This window comes from Pseudonaja textilis, chromosome 2 (genome assembly GCF_049901715.1).
Source record: "Pseudonaja textilis isolate UNSWEBS1 chromosome 2, rPseTex1.2, whole genome shotgun sequence".
Taxonomy (NCBI): domain Eukaryota; kingdom Metazoa; phylum Chordata; class Lepidosauria; order Squamata; family Elapidae; genus Pseudonaja; species Pseudonaja textilis.
The window spans coordinates 231,736,008-231,755,645 of NC_141991.1; the positions used below are offsets into that span (position 1 = coordinate 231,736,008).

General features: G+C 33.9%; 1 protein-coding gene across 1 annotated transcript in view; it reads right to left on the bottom strand.

Moving 5' to 3' along the window:
- Positions 1-19,638, bottom strand: part of MAP3K1 (mitogen-activated protein kinase kinase kinase 1) — a 63,981-nt gene that overhangs the window by 22,454 nt on the left and 21,889 nt on the right. The window contains exons 2-7 of the mRNA XM_026716783.2: positions 7,538-7,694; positions 6,495-6,701; positions 5,826-6,026; positions 5,322-5,438; positions 4,274-4,422; positions 30-151 (exon numbers count right to left, since the gene is read on the bottom strand). Of these exons, the coding sequence (XP_026572568.1) occupies positions 30-151; positions 4,274-4,422; positions 5,322-5,438; positions 5,826-6,026; positions 6,495-6,701; positions 7,538-7,694 (953 nt within the window). The remainder of the gene's footprint in view (positions 1-29; positions 152-4,273; positions 4,423-5,321; positions 5,439-5,825; positions 6,027-6,494; positions 6,702-7,537; positions 7,695-19,638) is intronic.

Here is a 19,638-nt window from a genome sequence, read left to right on the forward strand (position 1 = left end):
AAGTGCACATAATAATATCAGTGACGTACATATTGACATGCAGTGATGGTGAAGTTTATTTCTGCAGCCTTCTTCACAGACGGTTAAGCTTTCCTCATCCAACATGCCTAGCAAACAAATGGGGCACATCTGTTCCTCTTCATCCTTGATACTATAAAAATAGATACATATAGATAAATATTTAAAAATCACATTCAGCCGATCACATTTATTTATTTTTCTTCTAGGTCCAAAACAGCCACCTCCTACAATATTTCAATACAAAATATTTTATCATACTGCAAATGGACAAGTATCGATTTTCTGATGCAGTTTTTTTAATTACTCCGCATAACGTAGCTATGGATAGGATGTTTTCATCAACCCACCCATTAGACATTCTCATATTTTTTCACAGTGGGATTGTAGGATCTATGAAGCACACATTTTGGTGCTTGGCAGCAGATTTGCAGTTGCTGCTTTCCATGATCATATGGACACAATTTGTAATGGGTTTAGCTGTTTTCCAGCAGAAAACAGGAAAAAATATGCTGTGCAGTGACTTGCTTTATTATTGTGATAAAAAACAGCTGCAAAATCAAATCAGATTAAGGATTGCTCCAAATTATAAGCAAAATTCTGGGCCCAATTGTTGTTGTGTATCAAAGACTACCTGTATTCTCTTCTATTCAATGTATTTTTTTAGCATATATAACTGTTTCAGATACGTCCTTGTGCATTACATTCTTTATACATTTTAGTTCATCACACAGACTTTCCACATTAACTTACTCTAGGAGCCACTGCTCCAGAATGAATATGAATACTATATATATTTTAGTATAGTATAGTACTACACTAAAGAAATCTTAAAAATACCCAGGTTAAATATCAAGTTCATTTTATTTACTTAAACATTTAAACCACCCAACAGCCAAAGCTATCTGGGCAGTATACTATAAAGTAAAAAAATAATTAGAAACAAATGCATTTAAAAGAACAAGAACTGTCTATTATGATTTTACAAAAAATATATATTATGATTTTTATATTATATTATGATTTTTTAATATTATAAAATATTAAAATCTCCCAAGTTTAAAATTAGAAGCCTAATAAAGGCCAGGAGAGAATGTACTTTAAAACTACAGATAGAAGTCGTAAAACAGATATTTTGTAAGTGCATGCAGTAAATTCTTTGCATCCTGCAAATCTTTTGCATATTAAATGTTTCTGTTATGCACATATTCTTTCAGGGGTTCACAATCATATAAGAAATATTTTGCTCCAGAATTCCTTTCCAGCTACCAGCATTCATCTTTTTTCAAACTGCCATTGCATCTAATCTATTCACACAAAATTTATTTAATGCAGGTATCATTTTCAAGAACTTGTCTTACTGATTGTATCTGTGGAAAGGCGAGAGTAAAGATTTACTCTATGGCTATACATTTATAATATTTACTGCAGAGGAATTACAGACCCTTCAGAAAAAGATTTTGGGGAACACAAGGAAGATAGTGGAATTTTTTTACATAGTGTTAAATTGCAAGTTTTACCATAGTTTGGGGTTTAAATGGAAAAGATCCTCAGAGCATGCAATATCTTTCACATAGGATCTATTAACAATTCCTTAGTAGCTGTGTCTTTTCTTAGGATTCAAGGGCTGTGCCAATTCCCAAATATATGGCTCAAGAAATTAGTAACAGATATTATACTTGAAGGATCTTGGGGTGGAATCAGTGGTGGGATTCAACTGGTTTGCACCACTTCGGCCGAACCGGTTGTTAAATTGCTGGCTAGCTCTTCCCCTCCCTGCCTCTTCCAGGAGTCCCCATGTGCCCTGTTTTGGCTCCCAGGTAAGTGCAGGCACGCCTATGAGGCCCAAAACAGGGTGCCGGGTGTGGTGCGCCCTCCCAAAACCCGTTTTTGCTCCCAGGGGGGTGCAGAAGGCTGAGTGCTGCCTGTCACACACCCTGACCACACCCACCATGGCCATGCCCACCCAGCCAGTTATTAGGGAAGAGAACTGGTTGTTAAATTATTTGAATCCCACCACTGGGTAGAACTCTATCTTGTGTTTTACTGAAACACTATAAATGTTACAGTAAATAAATGCATTCTGACAGTGAGAAAATAAATTACACACATAACCAGCATGTAACTATTTCAGTTAAACCACCAAACTGAGAAATCAGTGTTCATTTTTCATATTTAAGCACAAGAATTTTAAATACTAAAAACTTAAATAAATACAATTCCTTTCCAGAGATCTTGTAAATTGCTTCTCATTTTTATGTAGAGAAAATTCAGAGACAAGTTCTGTTTCCTTAGGAGCTACTATATCTGCCTAGAAGCCAGAAGTTATTAAAAATAACTTCTGGCTTCTAGTAGTATGTTTAAAAAACATACTACTCATATCAATATCCTACAATTTTATTTTGTAAACTTTCCTTATGAAAATAACTTGAGTCATTTTTATTTATTTTATTTTGTTATTGCCATCCATTCCAGTAGACTCTGGGCAGCTTATGAAATCCAATATGTGGTTAAAACAATCAAAACATGAAGAAAATGAGGTAGCCTAGACGAAAAACAATCACAATAATATAAAATATTTAGACTGAAATTTAAAAGAGCCTGGAGGGCCGGGCAAAATTTCATAGTATCTGCTCCGCTACAAAAAGAAAAAAAAAAGTTTCCGGGTCTTCGTTTTCTTATTCGACCAAAAAGGGCAGCTACAAAAAGGTTCACCTTATTAATTCAACCATCATTCAAAAAAATCAGGATTTTAACTCATCAATTTTCGTGCAAGCCACGCCTGGGGCTCTTGCTACGAACACTATGACTGACTCTCGAAAACTCTATTGCAAATGATCATGTGGCCTTCAGGATGTTGCAACCGTCGTAAGTTCATGCTGGTTGCCAACCACCCAAGTTGGGGATCCAATATAAGTGCAAGGAAAGGTCATAAGTCACTTTGTCAGCACAGTTATAACTTTGAACAGTTGTTAAATGAATGGTCTCAATTCACCTATACTAGTTTATTTTTAAAAGCTGAGATATTCTTAAAGAGTCTATTATATTTTAAGAGCCTCTAATCATGCACCAAACAGCTTCTTGCATATACTAGTTCTTTAACAAAACAACCCTGTGATTACAGCAGCAGGCCTCTACTTAGAAATGTCGAAAGACACATACCAAGACACAAGGAAATAAACAGAACAAACAGAAATATTGCTCAAAACATAGTAACAAACAAAAATTAGTCCAAACTTCATACTTAGGTCTCAATCTATTAAGCAACAAAACAAAATAAAAAATGTTGACTTACAATAACTGTCCAAATGGGAATATTTTCCCTTTTTTAAATATGAAAAATAAAGCAAGTATCTACCTATACTACAAAGTATACTACAAAATTCTCGCTGTATTTATTGGTTTCTATTTTTGTACCTTCAAGTTAGTTTTTTTTAATGTTTTGTTTTTTGTTTTCCCATATTTTGTTCTATTGTACTTTACTAATTTATTTGATTCTTTTTGTTAGTTTTTATTATTTTATTTTTTTTGTTTTAAATATGGTTTCACATTGTGTATGCCGCCTCGAGTCGCCATGGGCGAATAGGCGGCAATATAAAATTAATTAATTAAATAAATAATAGTGCATTCACAATTTTTAAATGAAAGTATTGAAAATCTGTTAATGATAGCAATAGCAATAACACTTAGACTTATATACTGTTTCATAGTGCTTTACAGCCATCTCTAAGAGTTTTACAGAGTCGGCATATTGCCTCCAATAATCTGGGTCCTCGTTTTACCAAACTCGGAAGGGTGGAAGGCTGAGTCAACCTTGAGCTGGTCAAGATCAAACTATTGGCAGTCGATTTAGTTAGTCTGCAATAGTCTGCAATAACCACTGGACTGCCATTAAAAATCTGGGACACATTACTTATGTGGAATTGAAATTTCCATGATGTTTAGCCCAATTTTATTTGCAAAGTTATGGGTACTGCAGTATCCCTATGGGCATGTGATTGTGATATCCTTTGTTCCCTGCCAGCTTCCCAAAAGCAAAGTTAGTGGGGAAGCCAGCAGGAGGTCACCCCTGTTCCCACTTTTTTTTTTTTTCCTCTTGAGTGACAGCAATACAGTTCAGGAAAATTCAGTGTTCATTCTGGTCACTTCACACTATACTCTCAAAGGATGACCCAATAAGTCACAGGGTTGTCTATTTATAAAAATGGAGACTATTTTGAATAGCAGTACTGATTTCTTAAGAATAATTACTAACCTATTTTCTGAACTAGATGTAGATGTACTAGAAGATGACAGTGTATGAGAGTTTGACATGCGTGAGACAAACTTCTGAATGGTGTTACGAGATGGCGCTTTGATCCTTGAACTACGCCTACTGTGGTATTTCTGGAACAAACTCTCAACCTAACATTGGGAGAAAATATTAATAGGCAGTGTTAGAATATGAACTACTAAAAGTTGAGTTCTCTTAAATAAATATATAATTGCAGCCAAACTATAAGGTAAAACTGTATCAATTTATTTATTACCAAATAATAAATACACATATATAAAATAACAGCATACTATAAATACCAACTATGGTATGGATGAATTCTGTAAATGGTATCGTTTGTAATTAGACATATATGCATACACATTCTCTCTCTTTCATTTATGGGAATGCAAGCACAGATGCTAAATGTTGCCAAATTCTACTTTAGATGTGAAAATTAAATAAAGTATGTTCAACGCTCATAATTTTCCATTTGACATAAACTAGTGATGCTACCTCCTAAAGAACAAGAGAAATAATACCATATAATTTAAATAAACTATACTAATAAAATAATACATGAATAATAGGGCCAACTCTTTACCACTGTTTGAAAGCTACATGACATCACCCTGTGCCCTGATCTTTCTCATGGTTAATGGATGTATTTCAGCAATAATCAGCCAGGACTAAGGATAACTAAGATAAATTTTCCACCTTTAAATATCTATATAGTTCAGAGAAAAAAGCAGTCGTAGTAAATATAAATGTCTATGCAATATAGAGAGAAAGTAAGTGCTTACTGTAAAGAACATGGTCTTTTAGCTAACCCTGGTAAATTCCAATTATTAAAATGGAGAAATAATAATGGATAATTTATTCAGGGAACTCCACTCATTTATTTGATATTGGAGTAACACTTGTTATTAACTGATTTTAGAAATGACGTGATCAAATTTCTGTAATTTTGGAACTGTAGAAATTCTGTATGGTAAATTTCAGAAGCCACAACTGTATACTTGTGACAAAAGAAATAGAACGGAACTACCTCAAAGTTCTTCAAGGTTTTTCGCCACAGCATTGGATCTGAAGATTCAAGTTGAAACACTCGAAGCATAACGAACAGTAGATGAATGCAAAATGTTCCACGTCCACAGCTACATGTCTATAAATAGAAATTTATTTATTGTGATTATTATGGCCATATTATATTGTTTTTGTAACCTTCCCCCCAAATCACTTCTTACAGATTTATGAGGATTATGTTTCTGCTTTCTTCAAAACAAGAAATACTTGATTAATGATGGCTTTATTCTTTCCAAACTACTGCTGTTGCTGACATAATCAACATGACATTCATATAGCTGTTTATATTTCACTTGATACTTTGTCAATGCCTATGTTCTGATTTATGCAAGTGAGAAATAAAATATTTCTGGAAAGCAAGAAATGTTTCAGCATTTTCACATGTCCTCTTAAACCTAGAGAAGTCATCTTAATTACATCTTCTCAAATGAGTTTATTAAATAGTCAACACTGTTTCAATTCATACCTGAGGACCAATGAACACTCTGTATTTATTATCTGGGCTGTCTCCCCCTATCAAGAAAGAATTAGGTCCTATCTGTTGCAAGAGATACAATCTAGCTCTCATGACTTTGTTGACACGACGATTTGTTTCCTCAGGACTATATGGTGAGAAGCCATCTGGAGAAGGTGCTCTTCGTGGGGGTGTTATACGTCCACTCTGAAACTTAAAAATTAATTTTATTTTCAGTAATTTTTGTCTCTCCTTTTCATTTTCCCATTTCTTGACCTTTCAAAGAAATTCAGCTATCTCCTTCCAAACCAGTAGAATGCACACAATAATTAGATAATAAAAAGTAATAATTAGGTAATAAGAAGTAACACTTCTTCCACTAAATACTATAAAATTACTACTTCTATACTTTTCTCTCAGAAATAAAGCAAGTAGTAATATCTATTCCTCATACAAACCTATACAATTTAGAGTCCAATGCAGTTTATAATCAATCAGAAATTAAAACAGCAAAAACAGGCAAATATAATAAGGTAAAATGAGTTTACATTACAGAAAACATAACTAAAACACCATTTATGTCCATCAAACCAAAGGATTCCTAATTCAAGATATCAGCTGATATGGAAGGAGACATATGAATTTGGTTTCATAAGCTAAGGCTATCCCATAATTACTTACAGGTACAGGAGATACCCTCTTCCTTCTAACACCAGGTGACTCAGATTTAACAGTCCTGGAGGACGATGAGAAGGGTCCGCTAGGAGAAGGGCTCCGTCTCCCTTTCTGAGTAGGTGAAGTGGGATTTGTTTGTCCACCAGGAGGCGGTTCTGCTACTGATTTGTTTGCTTCACAGCCATCTCCTTTCATTGGTATTGGTTTTACCACCTTGAAACAATAGGAAAAAAATGTCTCTGTTTTCCAAAAGAAAGCAAATATTCTCATTAAATTGTAGATAAATTGAGGAGGGGATTTCCACAAACTGTTTTTTAATGCTAACGAGCATCTATTTTTAGTTAGTTAAGTTTAAATTAACCAAATTAACGAATTAATTAACTAATTGAGAACGTCTACTTTATGAAAATCTAGTAATAGTGATTACTAGTAATCTAGTAATTATTTACAGAGAATCCAGTTTTTCTGTGCAGGATCTCAAAATTAGTATGGTTCTTTTAGCCAAGTTTAATAAATTATTATAATGTATTCCATTCCAAGAAAACAGCACTGATTTCTTCAATGTTTGGTAATCAAAACTGTGTCCTAAACTGTCTTTGAGTTTTATATTTTGGAAAACATTGCCTCTTTCACTGTATTGTGATCAATTACCACAGGCACGTTAGATAAGCAATATTAAAATTCACAATGTTTTATTGTAAAATAACAAATATGAGATACAAATAAAAAATAGAAATATAAAACATATCTTCCTTCTAGTTTTTGTAATCACAACTGTTTTCAACAAATGAAGCAGAAAGTTTTAAAAAAGCTACCCATAGAGGGCAGTGTTGTGTCATTTTAAGCAACAGAAATTTAAATTGAATTTGATTTGGTGAGGCACTGCAGATCTATCCTTCCAGTGAAAACAGCAACATGAAAAAAATGAAACAAAAAACAGGATTTCATTACAATTCCTTATAGTACCAACTGTAAGGTAATATAAGATAAGAAAGCAAATTCTGTGCTTTCAGCAATTCTGCTTTTTAACTGATTTCAAAGTTACTTACCACAGGGCCTCTCCTACTTCTTCTTTCTAGCCATTCATGCTTCCAAGCAGGCATACATGTTGTCTTGAGTTTTTCCCTGATCATTCGCTCCTCTGGGCGATCATCCATTTTCTGCAATCCCCTGAGGGTTTCTTTATTCTCCATGTCACGACTACAGCTGAAATGAAAAGCAAAAAGTATATATGTAGTTGTCAATGAACATACTGCAACGTTTCAGGTTTTAAACCAAGTTATAATTTATTCCCTCGAAACCCCTAAACCGTTAAACTTCTAGTACCAGGAGCAATACATCAATGCTTCAATATAAATAATTTGGTGCCCTTCTTCTTAGAATGATTAAATTTTTAAAAATGAAAACACTCTTTGCCTTTAAAAATACATTTAAATAAATTCATAAGTTATGCCACTTTACAACTGGTAATAAACTTTTGAAGAGCCTTTAACATGAGCAGAACTGGAGATAAAGTCATGCCCATCAGGTAAAGATGTAGAATTATTGATATGGTACATATTTTATGTTTTCAAAATAAAGTTTCTAACAGATTTTTTTTAAAAATCCAAATCCTAAATAATGAATGGTGTATTATGGTTGGATGGGGATACATATCTTGTTCATATTTATGATATGGCCACCCTTTGGACAAGACAGTTCTGAAAGCTGTTGAACAAGCATTCCCCCAGACCAAGGAAATGATATTGCTGTTATGAAGAAATTTGTGCCACCAATAAAAGAATAAAACAGATTTAACTGTTTTACCAGGTCATATGATCAAAAGTTGGGTCCCTTGGCAACCAACATGTATTTACGTCGGCTGCAGTATCCTGAGGTCATGTGACCACCATTTGCAACCTAGTCAGGGGCTTCCAATAAGGAAATGGGAGGAAGCTGGATTTGCTTAATGACCATGGTAAAAAAGGTTGTAAAATCCCAGTTGTGGTTGTTAATTTGAAGACTATTTGTATTATGTTTAAGTCTTGTATTTATTTATTTGTTTGTCAACATGTACAAGATAACAAGTATAAGTATGATCATAAACAGGAAATAAATACAGATAAATGGGGACAGTAAGACTATTTAATAGTACAAGTAATAATTTTCACTTATTTATTTGTTTGTTTGTCAACATGTACAAGATAACAAGTATAAGTATGATCATAAACAGGAAATAAATACAGATAAATGGGGACAGTAAGACTATTTAATAGTACAAGTAATAATTTTCACTTATTATCATATTAAAATTTATAATGTTAAGGACCGGGTTTGGCTGAGAAAGCAAGTTACACACTACTTAAGAGAATATACACCGAACACTCCAAAATCAATCTCTGGCACAGCTTTTTAATCCAGGATTGCAGAACGTTTCCACGTCTTCAAAACCCAGATACTGGGAAAAGAGAACATCTGCCTTGTTTGGAATATTCTCCTAGTTATAATTTAAGTGACATGCCTCTATTATTGGTTCAGCACCAACTAATAATTTATTTAAGCATTCTGAAATGTGATACTAGCTTGTGTTTCACTTACAGTTTTATTCTTAAGTTGTCATTTTGCCTCTGGTCTGTTTTTATTGCAAAGTAGTAGTATTATGCTTTCATAAAGAATATTAACTAGCTAAAACAATTAAATCCATTTCTCCTTCTGTACTAAAATACACACTCCCCAAATGTTTGAACAGACTTTAAATTACATGTACTCTTTCGACCAAAACCCAACTTACTTCCTGTCATGTGAGAGTAAAACCAACTTGTTCTTGCTTTTTTAAAAAAAACTGTCTGCCTATCTATATAAGCTCTGAAGCATGAACTAAAAAACAAGTTTTTAGTCAGGCTTCTATGTAGCAGATTACGACAAGAGGCACTGAAAAAAAATGTTTATATACTGCATAAAAGTCTTCCATGATTTGCTTACACACACTAACACAACACAAATTAATCTGATAAAATAACAACAGGTCAATATAATGGCAAGGTAAATTTATTCCAATATATTATTCCATCTCACCAAATATAACTGTACCTATTTATTCACTTTGAAATTCAGCCTAGGCAAGTTGTAGGCATTGGTAGTCTGATTCATATAACTACATAGCTGATAATCAATTTGATCAGGAAGGAATTGTACTTCCCCCAAAACATGAGATTTACAGTTTTGAGGTTCCAATATATAGATCACATAATGCAATAGCTTTAGTTATTCATGCTGATAATCTTCGGATTATAGAAACCTGCTGATTGGAATAACTAATTCACTTATTTGATGATTTTTCAGTGGCTGATTACAACAGATGATTGTACAACTGTGCAGGAAAATATGCAACCTAGTTCCTTAGAGCTATCTTGCTTAGGGCCAGATTTTCCATTTTACCTGACTAGGCATAATTTCACTCAAGAGCTGAAGAAGCTTCTTGTATGAGAAGCAAAATATCTTCAACGAAAAACAAGGAAGTCCAGTTGCCTCTTGAAAAAAGCACCTTTGGGACAACCATGACCTGGATGACTAAGAATCTCCAGAGACATATTCATAAAATTCCACGTATGTCAGATCTATTGCAAAATCTAAATTTACAGGTAGGCTCACTTAACATCTGATAACCAAAGTTACAACAGACTCAAAAGTAGTTATTTATGATCCTTCCTCTAACTTACTCCCTCACGTACCCCATGCAGTCATGTGATCTTATTTCAGGAACTTGGCAACAAGCTTGCATTTACAATCATTGCAGCATCCCAGTTACATGACAGCAATTTGTGATTTTTTTTAAAAAAAACAGTTTATGACAAAAAACACCCATCTGAAAGAATTGATCTGCTTAATGATCATGTGTTTTGTTAATGACTATGTGATTCACATACCAAGCACGTGATTTGCTTCATAAAAATGGTCATAAAATGTAGTCAGGTCACCCACTTAACAACCTCAACAACTTACAATGAATGTTCTGGGTCCAGAATCAGATTTTAAAAATTGAATGCTTCACCTGGAATATTATCAGTTTTTGCTTTTTAAAGCATGCCTTTCATTCATAGGCAGACAATTCAACAAACAACTAAATATTAATATTTAATATTAAACAAGTTAATATTGCAGAGTTTTAGTATTATATTTACAGAAATGTTAGGCTGAACTGTAAGGCTACAAAAAAACCCATTCAGGATTATGAGCCATCTTTACAATGTGGTTATTACAGCAATGTTATGTTAGAGATTTTTCACACATGCCTGGAACTTCAAATTGCACTTCCCACAGGAATAGTTCAGTTAACCTTTGTTAATATCATTGTATTTCCAAATAATGTATTTGTCATGGAGGCATTACAGCTAACATGACATTCAATGATTAAAAACGGAATTCTACTAAAAAAAACGTGGGAACTTTCTATGGAAGAATCTGTGTGGAAATCACTATCACAAATAGTGTAAAAAAAATCATATAATTAATACAATTGATAAATAGTAATAGTAATTTATTATTAAACACAATCAATCCTGGTTGAAAATGGTAGTAATTCTAAAGACATTTAGAAAGTACCACTTTGGGAAGGACTTAAATGCAATATCTCAACGACCTATTTCCAAAAGTGCCTGAGCAAACATTTTTCAAAGAGTAGCATCTTATGCTGAATGCAAGCCAAAGTAGGCTGTTAGAGTAGCTTGTACAAAGAGTCAAGTGATAGCAAGGGAGCAGGAGAAAAATCTAGCAGGCTTGCTTGATTTCTTTTGCAGACTGGATAGTTTTGTGCATCTTGGACATGTGGTATTTTGAAATATAGTAAAATGCACAGGAGGATGGCAATCACAAAAGTATTCTGTGCAGTAATATTGCAGTATTCAATTGCAGCAAACTACACACAGAGCAAAAATGCATACTATTCCATGCACAGGACTCACACAGTTTCAGATAAGACTGCTTCAGAACACTGTAATTCAGCCAAACATAAATGTACATCTTGGTTGTTTCTGATGCCAGTAGAGTCAAATTCAAAAGGGATTCACTGGGTTAGAAGGCAACATTGACACCCCTGCCCTAAACAGAACAATGGCAATTGAGCATCCTCAGTGGCTACACAGTATTTTATGACTATGGAGGGAAATCCCAGAAAACTAAATGAGAAAAGAAACAGTACAGTTGCTACATAGGAGGGAAGGAGCACTATTTATGTTAAGGAAAAGATGAACTCTCATTGTTTATTTACGCCATTTCCCAGTTCACTGTTAGAAACTATTTTTAAACATCCTCAGAAACAAAAATCAGATGTTCTCATAGAAATAAATGGAGAAGTCTAAAATTTTGAAACAGTCAAGGACAGATGTTTCATCTACAACATGCAAACGACAGCAAGAAATTTTTTTCTATCATTTGTGAAACATTTGAAAAAATAATCTAATATAAGTTAGAAAGCAAATGAATTTAATTCAGTATTGCAAACTGGAATAGACAGTGACTGCAAGATAGACTAATGATAGCCATAAAATATATGCATGTCGAATACTAGTCAAAATCAGCATTATTAACCTTGTAGCAGTATTAAAATCTTATGCCAGGTAGGAATCTAAACTAAAGCTGAAGATATAACCAGTCTGCAATAATTAATATACAGATACTCCTCATTTAGTGACCACAACTGGGACCAGTGACTTGGTTATTATATTAAGCAAAGCAGCTGGTAAATGAAACTTTAGTAAGTGATCTTACTTCAGCTTTTCTTTGCTTTACGGACTTGTGAAGGTTGTAAATGCAAAGATTGCTTGTAAAGTTACTTTTTCTTCACAGTCCTAAATGCATATGATTTCTTAATGAGGTAATTGTTAAACAAGGATAACATCTATATTGATTTTGTGTTGCGTTTTGCAATGAGAGTAGTGCAAATAGTTCAATTAATACAGCTTCAGATATGAAACTGAAGCTGGTTTCAGTTCCTAAATTAAAGCTTCACTTTGTTGGCACTTTGATGTAACAAAAAAATTCCCACTCTTTGCCCCAGGACTCATTTGTATCCAGGATGCTTACTGAAACCACGAACACAATGAAACCACTGCAATGTGCAATTCAAGTTTCATTGAAGTATCACCTGAAAAATAACATAGTTGGTTCATATCCTTAAATATTTAAATTTGACACAGCAGGATTTTTCCAGGCAACATTTTGAATCCCAGATTATCTGAGATTCTTTCAATCCCGTAGAGCAGGTTCCTAGCAATATAAATTGTTCCACATGCAGGCTGAATTCTTGTTCTACCAGGCTTTTTTGGATAACTAGAGGTGGGTTGAGAAGTTGAATTCAGAAGGTGATTAATGTTCTGGGGGAAATTGTATGTCTGACTTGAAGGAGATGGAAGTGCAGCCTCATCTGAAAGGATTTATCAATGCTGGACAATTTATATTGGATTTTGAAACAAATCCTTCTAGAAAAGGTTTTGGAGATGATGGTAGATTACAAAAGAAGCAAATTACTTTGATCCCCTTTGTTAGGCCTGAGATCCTGTAACTTGTGTGAGATGGAAACTGCATTTGTTCTTGTTGATAACTTCTACCAGATGGAAGAAATGTGATTTTTCTAATCCTATTAGATCCTGAGTGATATTTTATATCATTGAATATGATATCCTTCTGGACTGTCTACAACAGGGGTGTCAAACTCAATTTCATTAAGGGCTGCATTTCATTGAGAACCTTGGGGGTGGGAGGGCATGGCATGGCCAGCTCGATGTCACTCATGTCTGAGGTACCTGTGGTGACCAGGGCACACACATACCCTGGCTTCATTTTTGGCTGGGATGGCCTCCTGCAGTATTCTGCCAGTGAAAACAGAGCCCAGGGGGGTGCATGTGGCTCCCGAGCTCCATTTTCACAAGCAGAGAGGTATTGCAGGCTGGTCTTTCACTGTTTCCAGCAGCCCCGCAGGCCAGATCTAAGCACACACCCCCCAGGCCGGATCTGGCTCGTGGGCCTGGAGTTTGGCATCCCTGGCCTACAAAGACTTAGATGTTTGAGACATAATTTTGCAATATATGTAACCAATCCAGATTGTGCAACTCCAGATAAATGTAAAGGGAGACACTTGGAATTCTACCACTAATTGATTTCCACTTTAACAAAATATCTCAATACTTATTTATGATGCTGTTACTGTATTAACTGGAGAATCAGCCCAATTAGGTTACTAGTTCTACTACAACAAACTAATTAACCAGAAAGAAAAGTTCACACACAAATAGTATTCCTCTCAAAACTCATAATCATAGAAGTAGATAATAGAAAAACTGAGGAAAAGGAAAATGAGAAATTGCTATAAATGCTAAGTGTTGAAGAAAAAAAGATGTTGAAAAAGGAAGTCATAAAACTTGTCAGAACACTGAAACAGCAAAGATTGTGTAAGTGAAGAAACATTAAAAAATACCATAGACATGATAGGTTGTGTGATTTGCTTAGCATGTGTGGGAACACTGCACATATGTCTGGAAGTATGATATTCTCTTATTTTAAGAGACAAGTAGAAGTAGATGCAAAAATTACAGGGGGATGTGTTTGTTCAGTGTCCGGGGAAGGTACAGGGCAGAATTCTTGTTGTACAAGAAGTGTCAATAAGCAACATGAGGGTGGTGCATTTTAATTTTATGCCAAACAGGGGAATGCAGGTCATTTATTTTCTCTTCAGCAAATCACTGCAAAATGCATACGCATGAGAAAGAAATATTATTTTCTTCAATTAGAAAAAAGATAAGATAAACTAAATAAAGTTATCACAGAATATTTTGAACGAATATGGAGTTGAAGGCTGGTATTGAATTTGATAAGAATGCTACATAATGGAAATAAAACAAGGATGAGAATAAATAGAGTACTTAAACTATATTCAATACTGAACAAACCAGTTATTTTTATCTATATTTAGTATAACATTATCACACCTGTAATATATTCTTTCTGAGTAAGGACAAAATACGGGTTATCCAATTAATGTGTTCACTAACACCATGGAAACTGAGCATGGTTGCAATTTAAGATTATCCAGTGAGTTTCATGGTTGAATAGTACCTGAACAGTCTGCCTTATCCAACAATACTACTTCTAAAACTATATGTTCTCTAGAACACATTAGAAACTACATTTATCTATATTGTTTCTTTAAACACAAATATAAGCCATCTCACTTTCTCTCTTCTCTCTTTTACACACACACACCTCCCAGAGTCTTAATAGTTGAATAATATATGCCAGCAAAGTTAAACCAATAAACTAAAAATAAATTGATGCATTTTATAGGAAAAAACATATCTTCCTGATTAATAAATTGCTTAGAAATTCCACAAGACGTAGCATTAATTGCACAGCTGTGTCTTTTGCCCTCTGTTGAAAAGAAAAAAAAACACTTTGAAGGCTCATAAAGTATGCCACTTTCACCTTGAAAGCCGCCTATTAGTCACTATAGATAATTATAGTGGATACATTGACTATCTTTTCTGTTCTTTATAGGAAGTTCACTATTCCAAAAAAGGAAATACTTTTCAGGAAAGATATTCAGGAAAATACAAACAGAATCACAGAATGCAGTTACGAGGTATTGTTTTGTATATGCTCATCTTGAGAATCTGTTTTCATTATCAGATGTGGTGCTCATGTCTGAATACTTTTCCCTGGTTCTCAGTGTTAGTGACTTCTTGGTTTCTCTTACTTTCCAATTTAAACTTCAAAAAATGTAGATAGTACAGAACAGAAAGGTAATACAAGATAGAAATTACAGGCTTTAAAATAAATTACCAGAAACAGATATAATAATCCAATAATTCTTTAAAAATATTAAGCAGGATTGTGTTGCACTTCTAATAAAAAAATATTTTCTAAATTTTCTAAAATCAGTATTTCCCCCAAGGAGTGAGAAATATCTAACTTTAAAAAAAATTATAATAATTTTGACAAAAACATGGTCACCAATAATAAGAGCAACTGAATGAAGCAATTAATACAGTATTGAACTGTCCTGCAGCGTGTTGTCCTGTGGCAAGTTGGCCATCGTGAGTTATCACATAGTGAGTTAGGCAAGGTAAGTTGGCCATGGCAGGTTGGCAGTGGTGAGTTGGTTGTGGCAAGTTGTCCTACCTATACCCTTTTAGAAAGCCCAGGAACTGAAAGATAAGATGGGATAAGCAACCTGCATGCATCCCCCTCCTCCCTTTAGCTCTCAGTTAAAGCCATGAGGTCACACAGCTGGAACTCAGTTGTAAAGATTCTAAGTGAAAAACAAAAACAAACAAACAAAAAGGATAGTAATTCGTTTTCAAGGCCTCTGCAAAACAAAACCACACCATTCCCAACTTTACACACCTCCCATACTGGAAAAAAAGGCAAACATTCTTCATTATTACCCCCTAGATATATCATTGAGGTTCCTCCTATATTCCACAAATTCTATAATTTGCTGATACCAGATGTGGTGGTACTTAAGATAGTTGAAAAGAGGATAATCTCTACGTTTACATATTACCTACTTCACATACTTAATTTCAAGTTGGCTTCAAATCTTCATCATTTTCTCCTGTAAGCTTCCTAGATGCATCTAGTTGCCTGAATCTACTTTCATTTCAAAGCTCAACCAATCTTATAATGAACTGTCAAATCTGAAGTAAATATCTGGCTTGACATGGTCTGGTTTTAAAAGTCACTATGCTTTGCACATTAGAGAGGTGCTGACATTGGGGTTAATTGTGAACTTACTTTATGTCAACCTAAATGGATTTTAATCAGTAAAACCTGAATAAAGCTGGCAAGGCTTTTTTTATATAAAGCAAACAGGGAAGCATTCCATTAAAATCAAATAAAAATTCCACCACTGATATCTACTGTATTACTCTTTTGTTTCTAAACTCACCATCTGGAGAAAGACCATGCAACAGATGGTGATTCTTACTGTAGATAACTCAGAAACTAATGATTTTCAGAAACCTGCCAACCTAGAAGTTTGAGTCCTTTCTGTCCTTTTTGCTTTAGTTATTATGCATGAGATTTTGGCTACTTTGTTAGCTTGTTAGAAAACATAATAATCATTGCCTACAAAAATTATTTGCATAGATCGGGGTGTCAAACTCGCATCGTCATGGCATCGTCATGTGACGTATCGTGACTTTTTCCCCTTTCGCTAAACCAGACATGGGCATGGCCAGCACATGACACATCTGGCCTATGTGCTGTGAGTTTGACAACCCCGGCATAGACTATATTTAAATTAACAATGACCATAAAAGCAGTGGTTTCTTATTAATTGTCATATTTGTCAACAATTGTTCAGAGACCATACTTATTTCCCTAATTTAACTGATATAATTCTTTGCATAGATTGTAATTACAAAAATGAAAGATCAATTAAAAATTGAGTTAAGTTTAATTTTCCAGGAAGTTACTGTTCAGGATAAATCTAAGCCATAGCCTTTGATTTTGTTAAAGGTACTAAAAGATAAACAAAAGAAAGTATCTAATGAAGCAGCAGCTAAAACAAGTGGTAAATTAAATCTGAAGAAGCAATATTTAAAGTTAATTCCTGCCAGATTTAAGCCATATCCTGATTCAAGCCCTACCTAAGATATAAATATCTCCCCGAAAGGCAGCCTTCAATAAATAAAATATTATGTTCCTGTAATAGCCATACCATGCCAATTCTAAAAGGTTAGGAATATTTTTAACATTTAACCTCCCGCTTGAATCTAAAATATTGTTTTCAATTGTGTCTTATTAAATACTATTCCCAAAATATTAGAATTAGGAAGAAATGCAATCACTTTTGCATATGAAGTGATCAACATATCTATCAAAGTATATATATGGATGGGTAGATGGCTAGGTTGCTAACAGACAACATTCTAATTTCCATGAAAAATTATCCATCATCAATATCCCCAGTTAGCTAAGAATGATTATACAACTGGAACAGGCCATATATAAATAAAAAGCAGCAATTACTCAGAAAACCAGCCAACCATTAATTGTATTTACAACATCTTCACTATAAAATGTTACCATCTACAATCTACTATATATATTTATAGCCATTTTTTGCATAGAATTTTGTAATCCAAGAACATACTTGCATATGGGATCATATCAAATCTAATGCAATCAAATACAGCATGTACAGTAACCTAGATAACAGAAAAGCTACCAACAACTTACTTAAATATTTAAGTGTTTAAGTATTTATTATTGTATACTGTTACCACAATAGATGTATTCTTAAATTTTGAAATAAACATTCTATCTATCTTTCCAAAAATCGATTATAAAAGTACAGTACAAAGATATTTTATAAAAATGGAAAAGAGCAGATATGAAAGTGGACAGTTTATAATGTTATATTAAACTCCTATTAAAATTTAATATTAGAAATATTAATTTATCCAAGAAATATACAACTAATACGTTTAAAACAAGTTTTGCAACATCTTAAAGATAAACCAATTTATTCAGACATAAGCATTTAATATATTATATTTATACTATCAGATAAAATGAATGTAGTTCAGAAGTAAGCAACGTTCTGAGCTGCCATGCATGTTTTCCACACACAGATGACCATATATACACACAGGATGAAATGCATGTAAAATCATTCTTCCATAAAACTTCACATAAAATGCAACACAACACTTTACTTATATAGGCCAAAATTACTTCATTTTCATGCCATTGGTAGCTAAAGTAAAGCAGTTTTAAGTACCTTTGCTTGAAATGAACTGCAAGTCATGAGATTTTCTTCCCTTTCTCCAAAAGAGGACAAAATGGTTGTTTTCACTATTTTTATAGTAGCAGTTCTGACTTTCCTGAGGCAACATTCATGACTTGTGGTTTCTTTCAAACAAAAACATTAAAATTTGATGTTTGCTTGGCAATAACTTCTAGCTCTTTTCATCTTACTTACACTGACTTCACCCTTACGTACCCTTTTTTAATTTTGCTATGAAGCACTAACTTAGCTAACTAATTGACCATTAGTTAGAATGTAACCACTTGCCCAAGTCTTCATTTCAAAATTGAGTTTATTTTTTTCATAATGTTCTAGGCCAATTCTGAGAGGAGGTCTGAAGGTTTTTAAGATGCCGCAAGATTCCTGCCTGATTTTGCTGTCAACGATATGGTTACTGCTCTAGAAATGTTTAACAATTTAGAGCAAAGTTTGTAAAAGAGAGCTTTCATTTAGGAATGTGCTCACCTGAATAAAGCATGAGTTCTTTTTTAACAGTTTGCTAAATATTTCATGTAGCAACCTAAAAACAAATTGCCAATATCTGAACTCACTGATTTTTCCTACCATTATTTATTAAAGGTATGTTGCAAATGTCAGGCACAATATTTAAGTTCTACTCCCTGAACAACGCCTCCCTGACCAAACAGAAGCTCACAAATAGCTGGCTCTTGCAAACATAAATATACCCACAGAGAAAATAATATAAGAACTACTCATCCTAATTTGCAGTTTGGCACAACCTAAAGCTACACTGGAAAAGGCTGCATTCAAGACACACTGCCAATGCCATTTAAAACCTACATAGGTAGCCATCAATTTACAAATGCTCATTTAACAATGGAGTTAGTTACAAGGTTCTCAGAAAGGGTGCTTTATGACCTGTACACTTCTGGCTATCGTAAAATGTCATACAACCACCCATGGTCACATGACTACTTGTTTGTGGGAAAAATATGTGAAATTCTAGGTTTATCAGATCATTTAAAAGGAAAATTAGATTCAGATGTTTCAATTAATAGGATGAAAATTAGGGATCAGTGTGGGGGGTCCTACCTTACTTAAAGAATAGAATTTTGGATGTTCACTATCTTCTGAACTCAAGTATGCAGAAGTGTGTTATGGTAGGAACAAAGAAGATTTCTGAAAACTTTTGAAAAACAGAGGTTGATACTCACCAGGTTGGTAATATTACAAAACTATTTCAAAAGAGTTTTGACTGTGTACAAAGAGAAACAATTCAACACCACTGCTACTCTCCCGTGGAGTGGTCAACTAAAGATCCCACAACCAAGAATAAGAAATGTAATATTCCAGGAGGTCGCAAAGAATCCTAGGGTAATGCTTAAGGAACTAAAGGCCTCTCTT